Source organism: Chiloscyllium punctatum, chromosome 1 (assembly GCF_047496795.1).
Source record: "Chiloscyllium punctatum isolate Juve2018m chromosome 1, sChiPun1.3, whole genome shotgun sequence".
NCBI classification, from domain to species: Eukaryota; Metazoa; Chordata; class Chondrichthyes; order Orectolobiformes; family Hemiscylliidae; genus Chiloscyllium; species Chiloscyllium punctatum.
The window spans coordinates 143,534,599-143,551,647 of NC_092739.1; the positions used below are offsets into that span (position 1 = coordinate 143,534,599).

Here is a 17,049-nt window from a genome sequence, read left to right on the forward strand (position 1 = left end):
ATTAAATACAATATCGCCAGACTTGTAGCCAACACAAAACTGAACAGGAGGGTGAATTGTGAGGATGCTGCAACGATGCTGCAGTGTGATTGGGACAAGTTGACCACATTTTCAAATGCATGGCAGATGAAGTATAATGTGGATGAACGCAAGGTTCATAGCAAAGCTAAAGGTTATGAACTGGATGGTGAGAGTTTGGAAAGGTGAAAGTGCAACGTGACCAGAGTGTCCTTCTACACCAATCACGAAAAGCATACAGTTGGAGCACTTGGGAAAATAACGTAAATGGTATGGTGGTCTTCAAACAGAATTTGAGGAAAGAGCAGGGAAGTCTTGCTGCGAGGATACCTGGAGTATTGCATGCAGCTTTGATCTCCTTATCGGAGGAACGATGGCTGACTATGGAGGGAAAGCAAAACCGATTCCTGGGATGGCAGGACAGATATATGGTGAGAGACTGACAGGACTATATTCACCGCAGTTTAGGAAAATGATCACGGGATTTCATAGAAACCTATAAAATTCTAACAGGACCAAACAGGGTAAACACAGTGGGAGTCCAGAACCAGAGACCACTGTTTAAGCATTGGAGTAAACCATTTATTGAATTTTTTGAGGATGTAACTCGGAAGATGGACGAGGGGGATCCAGTGGATGTACTGTACCTGGACTTTCAGAAAGCTTTTGATAAAGTCCCACACAGGAGGTTAGTGAGTAAAATTAGGGCGCACGGGATTGGGGGCAAAGTACTAGATTGGATAGAGAATTGGTTGGCTAAGAGGAAACAAAGGGTAGTGATTAACGGCTCCATTTCGAAATGGCAGGCAGTGACCAGTGGGGTACCGCAGGGATCAGTGCTGGGACCGCAGCTTTTTACAATATATGTAAATGACATAGAAGATGCTATCAGCAATAACATTAGCAAATTTGCTGATGACACAAAGCTAGGTGGTAGGGTGAAATGTGATGAGGATGTTAGGAGATTACAGGGTGACCTGGACAAGTTAGGTGAGTGGGCAGATGCATGGCAGATGCAGTTTAATGTGGATAAATGTCTGGTTATCCACTTTGGTGGCAAGAACAGGAAGGCAGATTACTACCTCAATGGTATCAAATTAGGTAAACGGGGCTGTTCAGAGAGATCTGGGTGTTCTTGTCCACCAGTCAATGAAGGCAAGCATGCAGGTACAGCAGGTCGTGAAGAAGGATAATAGCATGCTGGCCTTCATAACAAGAGGGATTGAGTATAGAAGCAAAGAGATGCTTCTGCAGCTGTACAGGGCCCTGGTGAGACCACACCTGGAGTACTGTGTACAGTTCTGGTCTCCAAATTTGAGGAAAGACATTCTGGCTATTGAGGGAGTGCAGCGTAGGTTCACGAGGTCAATTCCTGGAATGGCAGGATTGCCTTACACGGAAAACTGAAGCGACTGGGCTTGTATACCCTTGAGTTTAGAAGACTGAGAGGGGATCTGATTGAAACGTATAGGATTATGAAAGGACTGGACACTCTGGCAGGAGGGAACATATTTCCGTTGATGGGGGAGTGCCGAACCAGAGGACACAACTTAAAAATACGGGGTAGACCATTTAGGACAGAGATGAGGAGAAACTACTTCACCCAGAGAGTGGTGGCTGCGTGGAATGCTCTGCCCCAGCTGGCAGTGGAGGCCCAGTCTCTGGATTCATTTAAGAAAGAATTGGATAGAGCTCTTAAAGATAGTGGAGTCAAGGGGTATGGAGATAAGGCTGGAACAGGATACTGATTAGGAATGATCAGCCATGATCATATTGAATGGCGGTGCAGGCTCGAAGGGCAGAATGGCCTACTCCTGCATCTATTGTCTATTGTCTATCTATTGTCTATGAAGGAAACGTTTTCACCCAAAGTGGTGAGTCTGTGGAATTCTTTGCCACAGAAATCAGCTGAGGTCAAAATATTTAATGTTTTCAATGGGTTAGATGTAGTTCTCAGGGTTAAAAGGGATGAAGGGGTATGAGGAGAAAGACAGAAAAAGGTACTGAGTTGGATGATCCACTATGATCACATTAACTGGTCCAGTAGATGCAAAAGATCAAATGACTGCAACTCCTCCCTCCCTCCTGTAAAAATGCTATCCCTTACCCCCAATTTCTCTGCCTTCGCCACATCTGCTCCCAGGATGAGAGATTCTACGCCAAGAGTACTAGGTTGGAATCACGTGACTCTATGTAAAAAATCTGTGTGCCATTTAATAATCAATATTAGCAATCTTTGAATTAATTAAGCTTTCTAAATTTCATCGAAAAAAACTGGTAACATTACATTTAGACACATTCAAGCAAAAACTGGTGCAGATATGATGGGCCAAATGACCTCCTCTACACTGCAATAATTCTGGCAGCCTACAAAAAACAATGTCTTTCAAATATTAAGTTATTTGAGAAATGTTTCCTTGTGTATGATCAATGTGTATAAGTACGATATATTCCATACCTGATAACAACATCAAATCTATTCAAATAGGGTCCAAGACCTAATCCTCGCAATATTCCACCATTTCCCAAGACAATACAGCGCTTGCAGCTCTCACTTTCTAGTTCTTCTGGCAGAGATATTGTGGGCATGACATCCATGATCTGGTGAAGACGATTTTGGTGAGTGTTAAAACCAAATGGAGTATTATACTTGAATACAGGTTCTCGTAAAATGGAATTCCTGTCCAGGAAAGGGTGCATGTTGATGTCATATTTTTGAGGAAACAAAATATTCATCTCTTGCTGGACATAAGACTTACGACATTTTTGTCCTAACACCTTTGCAGCATATCTCTGGGCATTCTATAAAAGAACAGAAAAAAGTAATTAATATAAGAACTTAAGAACATCAGAAATAGGAACAAGAATATGTTCTTCAACCTGGCAGCAGAGTGCGGCACCCGTGCCAGAGATTGTCCGCTCTTCCACGGTTTATTTTAATTTGTTTCTTTTTTAAATTTTTAACTTACTCAGATGAGAATGGGGGAGTAGACTCCCAGGCTGGAGGGCCATCATGGGGAGGCAAGTCCCCGACAAAATCAGGCACAGCTTTGGGAGTTAAAGCTCAGCACAGTTGAGAGACCAAGTACTACCACAGACCGTAAATTGAGTTTTTAAACAATTTTTACTTTTAATTTTTATGCTGGACATTTTTTTCAATGTACCAAATACTTAAGTATCTGTTCCTAGGTATCTTATACCTAAAATGGCATCCTAAGTGGTGATATTGCAAACTTTTCATCAAAATCATTTGAGTGCAAGTGTGGGCATATGAATAGAAAAGGTTTCACAGGACATGGGCTACGTGCTGGCAAATGGGACAAATTAGATTAGGATATCTGATCGGCATGGACAAGTTGGACCGAAGGGTCTATTTCTGATCTGTACATCTGCAGTCCTCACTTTTTCCATAGTCATAGAGTTGCTGGAGATCAGAGCTGAAAAATGTGTTGCTGGAAAAGCGCAACAGGTCAGGCAGCATCCAAGGAGCAGGAGATTCCCCTGGTCCTTGGATGCTGCCTGACCTGCTGCGCTTTTCCAGCAACACAATTTTCATCTCTATGACTATGACAATAAAGCTAATTCAATTCAAAACAAAAGGTCATTTGCCCTTAGAGCCTTCTCCACCTTTCAACAAGATGCAAGCCATTAGATCCAAGGAATTTGTCAACTTTTACTCCTATTATCTTCCGCACCGTAATTTTTCTCATAAGTTTAGTAGTATTTAAATATCAATGCCAATATAATGCTCGGATCATTGGCTATACCTCCCAAGGACCAGTGGATAATAGCAATCAACATATCCCTTCGGATGTTAGTGACAAGCAAGGTATGAACCATACGCAACCAGTCAGGGCTTGCAAAGCTCAACACAATGTCCAACATGTGTGATTGGATAGCATTTGTTAAATAATTCTGAGCGTGAAAAAAATTCCATAAACAAATCAGTTAGGCATACAGCACGAAAGACACAGCTGACTTTGGAGAAACCGGTGTGGGGGAGCTCACATCAGCGGAGCAGCTAAATGGCTAGTTTTTCCAAGCGTAAACTCACTGCCTTTTTTTTTTGTAAACCTACAGAGGGAGTAGAGTGTTATTTTTAATTATATGATTTTATTGAGGTCTGTCTTTCGATTAAACTTTAAAAATATATAATGTCGGTGCTAAGTTAGCATGAAGCAGTGTTTTCAAAGCATAATGACAGTGCTACTTTCTGGGTCTGTAGACAGCAAAGGTACAAATTAGAGTGATTGCTCTTCCTGTCAGATGTGAGAGACTAAGAAGAATCTCTATGTTAATGATGATACCTGCAGGAAGTAAGTTTGGTTGCAAATCTTATTGGATCGCGTGGGTTGGTTGGAGCAGCAGTTAGAGGCAATTTACAGGAGCTAGGGGGTGTGATGCATGGCAGGAAGGAAGATAAACCAAAGATAATCAGGTAGATGGGTTACTCCCAGGAAAGGTAGGTATGTAGTGCAGCAGTCTCCTGTGGCTATCCACATCTCAAACACGTATGCCACTTTGGAAAATGTCATGGGGAGCAATGTACTCTCAGGGAAATGTAGCACGGAAACAGGTTTCTGGTACTAAGACTGGCTCTACATGTGACCAGGGGCATGTCAGGTTCCAAGCGACTGACTGTGATAGGGGACTATCTGCCTAGTTGTCCGATGTAGTATTTCATTCAGTCACTGGATAGAATCTGCAGACTACTAGCATGAACATCAACTAGCCATTAAACGCCATGACCAGCTGTCCAGTAGCTATACACACAGACGACAAGGCCCACAAATTCGACTGGGACAACACAACAATAACAGGGCAAGCTGAAGGACAGCCGGAGAATTTCTAGAAGCATGGCATTCATCCACAGACTCCATCAATAAAAAACATGTATCTAGACCAGATATACCAACCACTGCAATGAACAAATAGAACGGCAATCAGATGCCGCAGGAACTAAACCAAATAAATTCCAACTGACACAGTATGGCAGCACTTCACAGGAGGCTCCGCAGCACTGAAAGATGTCACCGAGAAAATGGGACAAAACATCTGCAAACCAATTTCCCAGCTCTGGGAACATGACCAAAACAACTGCAAACAGCACCTGAGCTACAAATCTTTTGGATATCTGGTCAGCATGAAGGGTCTGTTTCCACACTGTATAGTTCTAGGACTCTAAACTACAGGCCAATAAGCTTAACATTTGTCAAAGGGAAAGTGCCCGAAGGTGGTTATAGCAGGCCACTTACAAAATCTCAAAAGCAACTAGGCACGGTCAACATATTTGACAAATTTTATTAGAGGTCTTTGAGGAAGGAACAAGCAACATTCATAAGGGGAGACTGTGGATGTGCTGTAATTAGATTTCAGTTGACAAGCTCAAGGGCCAATATGTAAAACAACTCATGGTTTAGGAGGTAACAAATCGGCATTGGTCAAACATGACATAGCTAACAAAGATACGATACAAAGATAGTTAAGAAATTAAGTTGAGAATGAGATACACCAAATCTGTAAAGAGATAAAGATGATAGTTAAGTAATTGGGCAAAAACTTTAGAAGATGGAAAATGGTATTCTTTCAGGGAATCTAGAACTAGAGGACACAATTTAAAAATAAAGGATCGCCCATTTTAGATGGAAAAGAATTGTTCTTTCAGGTGATTGGAGATCTTTAGAACTTTTTTTCCCAACTCTCACTAATGTTAGTACTGGACTGAAATCTGGCTTAATAGTTCATGTTTTATTTTGGATTGATTTGGTTTAATAAGGTCTGTCACTGCAGACAATATTGCATAGAGATAGCCTTAAATCTTTTTCACTGCAGCATTCAAGGTTGAGAGAAGATCTTATAGAGATTTATAAAATTCCAAGAGGGATGGATAAAGGTGAATAACAAAAGGTCTTTTCCCTAGGGTGGGGGAGTTCTCAACTAGGGGACATATTTTTAAGATAAGAGACAAAAGATTTAAAAGGGACCTGAGGGGCAGCTTTTTCCACAGAGGGTGGTTCATATTTGGAATAAACTGACAGAGGAAGTGATAGATGCATGTACAGTTACAACATTTAAAAGACATTTTAGATAAGTACACGAATAGGAGGGGTTGAGAGAGAAATGGGCCGAACGCAGGCAAGTGAGACTGGTTTGAGATTTTTTTTAAAACAAGTGGTTAAAATGTATAATCCCAAAACACTAGAAATCTCAAAAATCACCCTTTGCACAGTACACACCAGAGGATCCAAATCACTAGCTTTAATTTCAACCAATTTCATTCATTTCACATGATGTCAAGAAACGGCTGGAGGCTCTGGATACTGCCTGCAATGAAAGCTTGTGCTTCAGAAATTGCCACAGCCCTAACCAGTTCCAATCCAACTACAGCATCAGCAAGTGCCAATGTGGAAAATTTCCCGGATATATCCTATAAACAACAAGCACAAGAAGTGCAACCCAGCTAATTACTCCTCCATCAGTCTACTTTTGGAAGCTGTCATCAACAGTCAAGCAATTGCTTGGTAACACGTCGCTCACTGCCTATCCGTTTGTGTTCTGCGAGGGCAACTCAACTCCTGAATTAATTATAGCCTTGGTTCAAACATAGGCAAAAGAGCTTTACTTCGAGAGGTGAAATGACAGTGACTAACCTTGACATCTTTGGCTGCATGCGACTGACTGTGACATCAAGGTGACTCAGCAAAAGTGGAGTCACCATAAATCAAAGAAAATTCTTCCACTTGAAGAAAAATTTTCCATTCATTGGAGTCATACCTGGCATGAAGGAAGATGGCTGTGGTTGAAGGTAGTCACCTCAGCTCCAGAACATCTTAAAATCAGAATCCCTACAATGTGGAAGCAGGCCATTCAGCCCATCAAGTCCACACCAACCTTCTGAATAGCATCTTGCCTAGATCTAGCCTCCGACCCTATCCCTGTAACCCTACATATCTCATGGCTAATCCACCTAACCTCGACATCCTTGGACACTGCAGGCAATTTAGTGTGGACAACCCATCTCACCTGTACATCTTTTGACTGTGGGAGGAAAGTGAAGCACCCAGAGAAATTCTTGCAGACACAGGGACAATGTGCAAATCCACATAGACAGAGTCAACCAAGGGCAGAATCAAAGCCGGGTTTTCGGCGTTGTGAGGCAGTGATGCTAACATCCCATGAATAAACTAAAAATACCAATATATTTAATTGAACTGACTCCAACTTCTGGGATGGAAAATCTTATAGCTTCTTTCACACATCTAAGTTTAAATGTACTCTGCTTCAAATAACCTTTTCAGGTTTTATTTAAGGAGAATATCAGTAAACCTCTCACACTAAGATAATTAGCATACACAATTTCACTCATCACCCTTTGTCAAAAGTACTGCTTTACACATCCATCTTCAACCAAGAGCTTGTACAGAACAGTTCAAAATCAGAACTAAAACATGAAGGTCTCACTCTTGTTAAGCTATGAATGTTACTCCTAAGCTTCAAAAAAAAGAGACCAGAAATTTCTAACAGAAACTTTGATATACAACTGTTTACCTTGTTAGATAGTAAATACTTCTAACGTACACAAAAAACAATTTGGACTGAAAGCTACCTCAACCTGTTTAAAACGAAATCACCATGGCTACTGAAATATGTAGACTCACAAAAACGTACTATTTCAAAATCTAAACTTCTTCAAATCTAAACAAGGTTAATAACCGCTATTTTAGCTATGACACAGCTTTAGCTGTAGTACACATCATTTGGCACAGTCCTGCCCACCACTGGGTTAATACCAGCAGTGACAGTATGAAGTATTTTATATGGTTATTAAATGAACATTTAAGGCTGTTAACTGGCAGTAGGATGGGAAGGTCAAGAATAGGAATTCCTGCATGAAAAACTTACTTATAAAAGGGACAGCAACGTTCAGGTAGTCCACCATCCACACTAATTACATGGCCTCCTGGTCTCAAAGCTCACTACTGGGAGATCACAATTTTCCATCAGGAAAACTCAATCTTGCTTGACGCCCATCTCAAACAAAACATTGACAGTATATTGATTACTTGAGACTATTTATTTAATGTGGGATGTCAACATAAAACGTACTGCAGAATTTTTCAGGATAATTTTAAAACATGATATCTGAAGAGGCCACACAAAGGGTTATATACATTTTGAAAATGGCAAACATATTCCAAAAGCACTCACCTCTATTTTTTCAACATTCACAATGTATAAGCTCCATATATCATCATTCAAAGAATGTGGAAACAGAAACGTGTTGAGAATTCCAAGAACAATGTAAGACAACACAATCACAATCGTGAACCTACAAAAGATAAAACCATAACCAATTAAATAAATATCTGCATTCATAGATGAATATCCGCTGCTTTTCTCAGAAATTTAGTGAATGGATTGTTGTAATTGCATGCTTACTTGCACAACATGTAATCACACTTCCAAGACTGGTAAATGAAGTAGGTTCCGTTTATCTGAAGGCAAAAGTGAGGACTGCAGATGCTGGAAACCAGAGTGGTGCTGGAAAAGCACAGCAGGTCAGGCAGCACAGAGGAGCAGGAAAATTGACATTTCGGGCAAAAGCCCTTCCAGCACCACTCTGATCCAAACTCAGTTTATCTGAAATCTTTTTTTAAAATTCCTTCTCGGTGTGGGTATCACTCAGCATTTGTAGTCTCCTCTACACTGAGGAAAGACAGACAGCAGACTGGGCTTTGCAGAATACCTATGTTCCATCGCAGAGCTTCCAGTTACCTGTCATTTCAACACATTTTCTGGTCAACGTCTGTCTCAAGCTTTGCTGGAACACTGCAGCAAGCCTAGCACAGGCTGGAAACACAGCACCTCAGCTTCCACTTGCAGTCTCTTGGACTCAATATCAAATTCAAAATTTTGAAAGTTTGTGCACCTAACCCCATGTCCTTTTCCTTACTCCAACATGCACACACCAAGCCTTATCAACATATATGCTGCTATCACAAACAACTTATTGTTAGCCACTAATGGTTCCAATTAGTAGCTATTCATTCTCCCAGGCTGAGAGCAAGAGAAGATAGCAACAAGATTTGGATATCCTTGAATACCATTCACTGAATGCAAGCATGTAATGGGGGAGGAAAATAGTATATACTGGATTAGTGGTGCTGGAAGAGCACAGCAGTTCAGACAGCATCCAACGAGCAGCGAAATCGGCGTTTCGGGCAAAAGCCCTTCATCAGGAATGGTGAAGGACTTTTGCCCGAAACGTCGATTTCGCTGCTCATTGGATGCTGCCTGAACTGCTGTGCTCTTCCAGCACCACTTATCCAGTATTTGGTTTTCAGCATCTGCAGTCATTGTTTTTACCTTCAGGAAATTGTATGTCAACTTTCAGCGCAAGAGGCTGAGGACAGAGTAAGGATATCTTGCTAAGACCAAACCTGGAGACTCATCATCCAAAGATGTTCTGGTAATGAAGGGAGTTCAACGAAGTTTTACCAGAATGGTTTCTGGAAATTCAGGACTGATGTGTGAAGAGTTACTTGATCATTTAGGACTATATTCACTGGAGTTCAGAAGAATTGGGTGGGATGGTCTTACAGAAGATTATAAAATCCTAACAGGACTGACAGGGTAAATGATTACCAGAGTATCCATAACCAGGGCTGACTGTCTAACATACAGGTAGGCCATTTATGACCAAGATGAGGAGAAATTTCTTTACCAGAGTGGTAAGCCTGAGTAATTTTCTGACATGTGGAATTTGAAGTGCTTGTAATTAAGATTTAGCATCAGTTTCTGTTAAAGAATGTTATTAAGCAAGAAAATGTGTAGGAGTAGAATACCATCTTATAAAGTAATCATAAACATTTGAGTGTGGAGGACAAAGGAAATAAAGTAAAAACTAAGTGTTGCGTTCAGATCTGCATACAATGTGACACTACACTCAATAGGCGAACATTTATATAGACAATGGGTAAGCCTTTAGAGTTTTACATTATTATATGGTATTATGTTAGATGACCATTGAAGGCAGTAAATTAGAAGCAAACAGAACCCTTCAATTGGGTAAGCGTTGAGCAGTTGAGGCAGCTAAGGCAAAAGTCGCAACAAGACTAGAGTATCAGATAGCAGCAGTTGCAGCAAGGCAGTCACAAGAAGTACCAAAGGAAATAAATATAGTATATTTAAACAATAACACAAAATAAAGAAAAAGTGGTGGGAAGAACAAGAGGCAATAATATGTGCCAATGGAAAGGATGATAGCATCAAGGTGCATTCAGAAAAACCTCAAAAATTATTACCGAAATGGACAAATCAGGAGGGATGTCAAGGTAGGCCTGGTAGTATGGAATAGGAAGAAGCTTATCAAAACACTGTCAACAATGCCTGGTGGGTGCTCAAAATAACCGGGGAAATGAGTCAAGGTCCATATATCACAATAGCCCAGACCCAATAGCCAATGACAACAATCAATTTCACAGAGCCCCACCCAATGAAACAGGAAAAAAAACGTTTGAACATCGAGGGCCAAACGGCCAGTTCTATGTTGTGCCAATCTTTTATCCTACCCTACGATCAGACTAACCTACATACACTTCATTGTACTATGTTCCATATGCCTATCCAAGAATCGTTTAAATGTCCCTAATGTATCCAACAGTTCAGTTTGGTAAATGTTGCCTAATTCAAGGGAGCTTATCCTGCACAAGACTATGGTTGAGAGTGTGTTGTTGGAAAAGCACAGCAGGTCAGGCAGCATCAGAGGAGCAGGAAAAAAGGCGTTTCGGGCTGGAACCCTTCATCAGCCCTTAATATTCCTGAAGGGCTCTAGCCTGAAATGTTGATTTTCCCGCTTCTCAGAAGTTGCCTCACCTGTTGTACTTTTCCAGCAACACACACACAGCTCTGATCTCCAGCATCTGCAGTCCTCACCGTCTCCTATGCAAGCACCATGTGTCACTGAATATTAGAAGAGGTAGTCTGAAGATGAAGGCCACTTTTGGAATTGTGCGCGCAATTCTGGTCTCCTTCCTATCAGAAGGATGTTGCGAAACTTGAAAGGGTTCATAAAAGATTTACAAAGATGTTGCCTGGGCTGGAGGATTTGAGCTGTAGGGAGAGGTTGAATAAGCTGGGGCTGCTTTCTCTGGAGTGGAGGCGGAGGGGCCAACCTCCCATCTACAGAATCCATCTCCCAGGCCCACTGTCAAGGAAAGGCCGCTAGTATTCTGAAAGATCCATCCCACCTTGACAATGTTTTACTACAACCTCTACCATTGGGGAGAAGGTACAGAAGCCTGAACATGCACCAGCCGGTTTCGGAAACAGTTTCTACCCTACTGTTATAAGAGTTTGCAGCAAACTCTTAGCATTCACCTGTACCTGTGTTTTGGTTTTTGCCACTGCTTACCTATTATTTACTTATCTATGCTATTTAACTCTGTGATCGGCCTGTATTGCTTGCAAGACAAAGCTTTTCACTGTGTTTCTGTACATGTGACAATGAATTAGATTGAATTTAATGAGGGGCATGGACAGGATAAATAGACAAAGTCTATTCCCTGGGGTGGTAGAGTCCAGACTAGAGGGCATAGGTTTAGGGTGAAAGGAGAAAGATTTGAGAGACTTAAAGGACAACTTTTTTCACGCAAGGGTGATACGTGTATGGAATGAGCTTCCAGAGGAAGTGGTGGAGGCTGATACAATTGCCAAATTTAAAAGGCATCTGGATGGGTATATGAATAGAAGGGTTTGGAGGGATATGGGCCAGGTGCTGACAGATGGGATTAGATTAGGTTGGGATATTTGGTCGGCATGGACGAGTTGGATCGAAGGGTCTGTACACCTCTATGGCAAAAATAATGAGAGGTAAATTCAGATCAGGGAACTCTTTTAGAGGACCAGTGATTAAGTTGCAGCAAATAATTAAGGCAACACATGTCATTATGACCGTAATTATTAGTTAAACTGTGCATAAGTGAAGGGTAGTCATGCAAGTTTTTTTTTTCCCCAGGCCTAAGGAAAGTTAAAACAACCTCAGCTAGTACTTTAGCACAGGGGAAGCAGAAAATTCAGCTAATTAAGTAACCTGGTTAAATCTAGTTCTTCATGCAGGGTAGGCCTAGAGTACCCCCAGCATGGAATGCTAGCTACAAAGAGTGAAATATTAGGAGCGGAGTTAAGTGTGGGAGTTTAGGAAAGTGGGAAAGGTAAGCATTGCTGCGTCTTGTTTCCCTTACTACTTCCACAGGTCTATTGGGTTCGGGAAAACACCAGATGCAACAGCTCAGAAAGCGAGGGAGAAAAAAAAACAGGAGCAGCTGAGTAAGTCCAAACTATCATTTTGTAATTTAAGCAAGAGCATGCACTTATTGGTTTATTTTTTAAAGAAAGGTCTTCCAAAGCTTTTGAAACTTATGGATTCAGTCAAAAAAAAAAACAAATTGTCAAAGGTGCAGAGATGGCAGTCAGTGGAGTGGCATGCTTCTTCCGTCAAATGTGGAGATCAGGGAGCAACCACACATCCCTGGTGACTATGATTATAAGAAGTGTTTAGCTGTAGCTCATCTAAGACCATGTGGATTGGTTTGAGTGGCAGTTGAACAAACTGAGAGCATTCAAGAGGCAGAGAGTATGATAGATCGCAGCTTCATGGTGGTGGTCACATCATAGGTTCTGTCAGGTATTTGGGTGACCGCCAGGAGAGGTAGGCAGGAAGTGCAGGAGTCTCATGTGGCTATCCCTCTCTCAAAACAATTATATGGTTTTGGATGTTGTTATGGGATTTGGGGGGTGGAGGGGGGGGCAGCAGTGGGCAGCAGCCAGGTCTTGGGCACCACAACTGGCAGTAAAGCAGGGGGTATGGCAAAGTCAAAGTCAGCAATTGTGATGGGAACAACCTAGTCAAGGGCACACACAGGCATTTCTGCAGCCACGAGCAAGTTTACAGGATAGTATGTTACCTCCCTGCTGCCAGAGTCAAGGACATCTAGGAGCAGTTGCAGCAATTGCTCAAAAGCGAGCACAAGTGGCCAGAGGTTATTATACACATTGACACCAAGGATGTACACAGAAAAAGGGATGAGGTCCCACAGAGTAAATATAGGAATATAGGAAGTTAAACAGGAGGTTAAAAAGACTGATTAAACTGCATTTATTCCAAAGCAAGAGGCCTGATATTTAAGGCAGATGAACTCAGGGCACGGGTGGGAACATGGGACTGGGATATCCTAACTATTATGGAAACACAGCTGAGGGAGGGACAGTACTGGTATCTCAAATGTTCTGTGGTAGAGATGTTACAGGAAGGAAAGAATGGGACGCATGAGGGGTGGGGCGCGTGTGGCATTTTCATTGCAGAAAATATCACAGCAATAGGGGACATTCCTGAGGGATTATCCAATGAAGGTATATGGGTGGTAGCAAGATATAAAAGATGATCACTTTGATAGGACCCCAATGGTCAGCTGGAAATTGAGGAGCAAATATATAGGGAGATCACAGATAGATGTTTAAGAATAACATGGCTATAATAGGAGGGAAATTTAGCTTTCCAAACAAAGATTGGGGCTGTGTAATATTAAGGGCTGGGCTGGGGAAGAATTTGTTGCGTGTTCAGGAAAGATTTCTCAATATGTAGAAGGCCCTACTACAGAAGGGACAAAACTCAACATCATTTTAGGAAATAAAGCAGGGCAAGTAACTGAGGTGTTAGTGGGGGTGCACTTTGAAACCAGTGACCATCATTCTATTAGCTTTAAAATTGTTATGGAAAAGGCTTGGTCTGATCCACAATTTAAAGTTTAAATTGGAGCAAATCCAATTTTGATGGTTTTAGACAGGAACTTTCAGAAGTTGATGAGGGGAGGCTGTTTGCATGTAAAGAGACATCCAAAAAGTGGAAGGCTTTCAAAACAGAGTTCAGAACCAGCATCTTCCTGTTAAAGTGAACAGCAAGGCTGATAGTGAACTCTGGATGACCAGAAATGTAGAGTCTCTGGTCAAGAAAAAGGAGGCATATGCCAGGGATAGACAGCGGGCATCAAATGAAATAGGGAGTATGTCAGTACACTTATGAAGAAAATCAGGAGAGCAAAAAGGAGACATGAGATAGCTTTGGCAGATAAGGTAAAAGGAGAATCCAAAGACAATCTACATGTATATTAAAGTGCAAAAAGACAGAGAGAAGATACTGCCCCTTAAAGATCAAGGAGGTCATCGATGTGTGGAGCCACAGGAAATAGTTGAGATCCTAAAATATTTCTCGTTAGTATTTACTGTGCAGAGAGGCATAGAAGCTTGGGAACTCGGATGCAAATACAGATGTCCTAAAAAGAGGCCACATTATAGAAAAGGTGGTGCTGGTGATCTTAAAATGCATAAAGGTAGATAAAATCCCTGGGAAGTGAACAAGTATACCCAGGACTTTGTGGGAAGCGTGAAGAATTGCAGGGTGCATCTCAACAGATATTTGTATCATCGACAGACACACAGGCAAGGTGGCGGAAACCTGGAGGATGTTTAATGTTGTTAAGAAAACCTGCAAGGAAAAGCCAGGTAACTACAGAACAGTGAGCCTAACATTAACGTTAAGTAGTTGGAGGGGATTCTGACAGATAGTATCTACATCCACTGGGAAAGGCAAGGACTGATTAGGGATAGTCCCACTACTTCCCACTACTGGCTTTTTGTGCATGGGAAGTAGTGTCTCTCAAATTTCATTGAGTGTTTTAAAGAGATGACCAAGCACATAGATGTGTACAAAGTTAAAAATCACATAATACCAGGTTATAGTCTAACAGGTTTAGTTGGAAGCACTAGCTTTCGAAGCGCTGCTCCTTCATTCGGTGGTTGTGGATAGTGAGGTAAAGATTGTCTACATGGCCTTTAGCAAGGCCTTCGATAAGGTACCATACAATAAGGTTAGTTCATATGGAATCCAGGGAACAGCTAGCCTGTTGCAACAAAATTGGCTTGATGGTAGGAGAGAAACAGTGACAGTAGTGGAGGGTTATTTTTCAGACAGAAGGCTTGTAACCACCAGTAGTTGACTAGTTTGTTTCACACTCATATGGTTGTTCATGGACCACCTTCATTCACCCTCATTTTGAGATGTTTTCCCTAATGTTCATGAGAATGTAGATAGGTATTTGCTGGCAAGATTACCCTAACCCACTGAGACACAATACAGCATCAAGTGGGCAGCACGGTGGCACAGTGGTTAGCACTGCTGCCTCACAGTGCCAGAGACCTGGGTTCAATTCCTGCCTTAAGCAATTGTCTGTGCGGAGTTTGCACATTCTCCCCGTGTCTGCGTGGGTTCCCTCCGGGTGCTCCGGTTTCCACCCACAGTCCAAAGATGTGCAGGTTAGGTGAATTGGCTATGCCTGTAGTGTTAGAAGAAGGGGTAAATGTAGGGGAATGGGTCTGGGTGGGTTGCTCTTCAGAGAGTTGGTGTGGACTGGTTGGGCCAAAGGGCTTGTTTCCACACTGAGTAATCTAATCTAATCTAATTTAAAAATCACAACACCAGGTTATAGTCCAACAGGTTTATTTGGAAGTACTAGATTTCGGAGTGCTGCTCTTTCATGAGGTAGCTGTGGAGCAGCTGTATTTCCAAATAAACCTGTTGGACTATAACCTGGGGTTGCATGTGATTTTTAAACTTTGTCCACCTAATCTAACACCAGCACCTCCACATCATAGCTACCAATTTAAAAGCAGGGAGGCTGCAAGATGTTGGTGAGGCTGCACCTGGAGTATTGTATGCAGTTCTGGTCTCCTTACTTGAGGAATAATTTACTGACTTTGGAAACGGTGCTGATTCCAGAGATGAGGGGGTTACCTTATGAGGACAGGTTGAACTGCCTGGGACTGTACTCGCTAGAATTTTAAAAAGGAAGAGAGGGAATCTCACAGAAACATAAAATTATGAAAGGGATGGACAAGATAAAAGCAGGCAAGTGGTTTCTACTGGTGCATAAGACTAGGACTAGGGGGACATGGCCTCAAGATTAGGGGGGAGTAGATTGCAGACAGAGAGGAGGAGGACCTGCTTTTCCCAGACAGTAACGAATCTATGGAATTCTCTGCCTAAGGAAGCAGGATAGGCAGCTTTATTAAATATAATTAAGATACAGTTGGATGGGTTTTTGCATGGTAGGGGAATTAAAGGTTATGGGGATAATGTAGGTAGGAGGAGCTGAGCCGTTGGATAGATCAGCCATGATCTTAATGAATGGGCCAAATGGCCTACTCCTGCTTCTATTGTTATGAAATCTTTTGAAGTTCCTGCTAGTGTCAGAACTATGCATTCATATCTGCTGTATGTTATGGTCAGTTATACATGGCCTCTTCTGTTATAGTTGGTATATTGTGATCATTCAGGAGATCACCAATGTTGAACTCCACGCACACCGGCAGACTTATTATCGTCAGCCCACTTATATCTAACAGGTTGTGGTTTGCATTCAAACTGGTTATATTTGTATATACCAGTGTAAGAAATAGACACTTGTAGGTTGTATCGTTTACACCCAACAATTCAGACGTACATTCAAGATTCTTCAAATTTTGTACTTGCTCACCTGGCAATTTTAGTTGTGAGCATATTTAAATTTTCTTTGGACAAACATCCTATTTGACTTGGTGTACATATCAATCAGGAGGGACAACTTGTTTGCTTCTGGCTGAAGACCTTTTCACTCAGAACCATTACTGTGGTCTATCTGGTTATGGACCTTGTGTGGTTGCTCTTATGCAATTCTCTGGCATGCTTGCTGTTGTTACTGCCAGTATATGTACATAGATTACATATTATTGTAGCCTCTGGTCACATCTAGAAATGTCTGACTCCAGCGTTTAGAGTAAAAAAAAAAGAGTTGGCACATTCTTTGAAGGTCAGTCAGCTCATCCACAGAACATCATTGCAGAAGGGCCTTAGGATCATGAACTTACTCAACTCCCTTCAACTGCTTAATCAGTAAGCTTCCCCTCAAGTCTGCCAGGATCTCAATAATTAGCAGAGCA

The 17,049-nt window shown here is 41.7% G+C and overlaps 1 protein-coding gene across 4 annotated transcripts in view; it reads right to left on the bottom strand.

Annotated features, from left to right (window-relative positions):
* Positions 1 to 17,049, bottom strand: part of st3gal5 (ST3 beta-galactoside alpha-2,3-sialyltransferase 5) — an 84,505-nt gene that overhangs the window by 33,379 nt on the left and 34,077 nt on the right. For 3 of the 4 annotated variants that reach the window (XM_072576185.1, XM_072576194.1, XM_072576175.1), the window contains 2 exons: positions 8,227 to 8,347; positions 2,477 to 2,820 (listed from right to left, as the gene is read on the bottom strand). In XM_072576185.1, the coding sequence (XP_072432286.1) occupies positions 2,477 to 2,820; positions 8,227 to 8,347 (465 nt within the window). Of the gene's footprint in view, positions 1 to 2,476; positions 2,821 to 7,920; positions 8,050 to 8,226; positions 8,348 to 17,049 lie in introns of those variants that run through there. The other variant, XM_072576203.1, reaches the window with a different exon arrangement.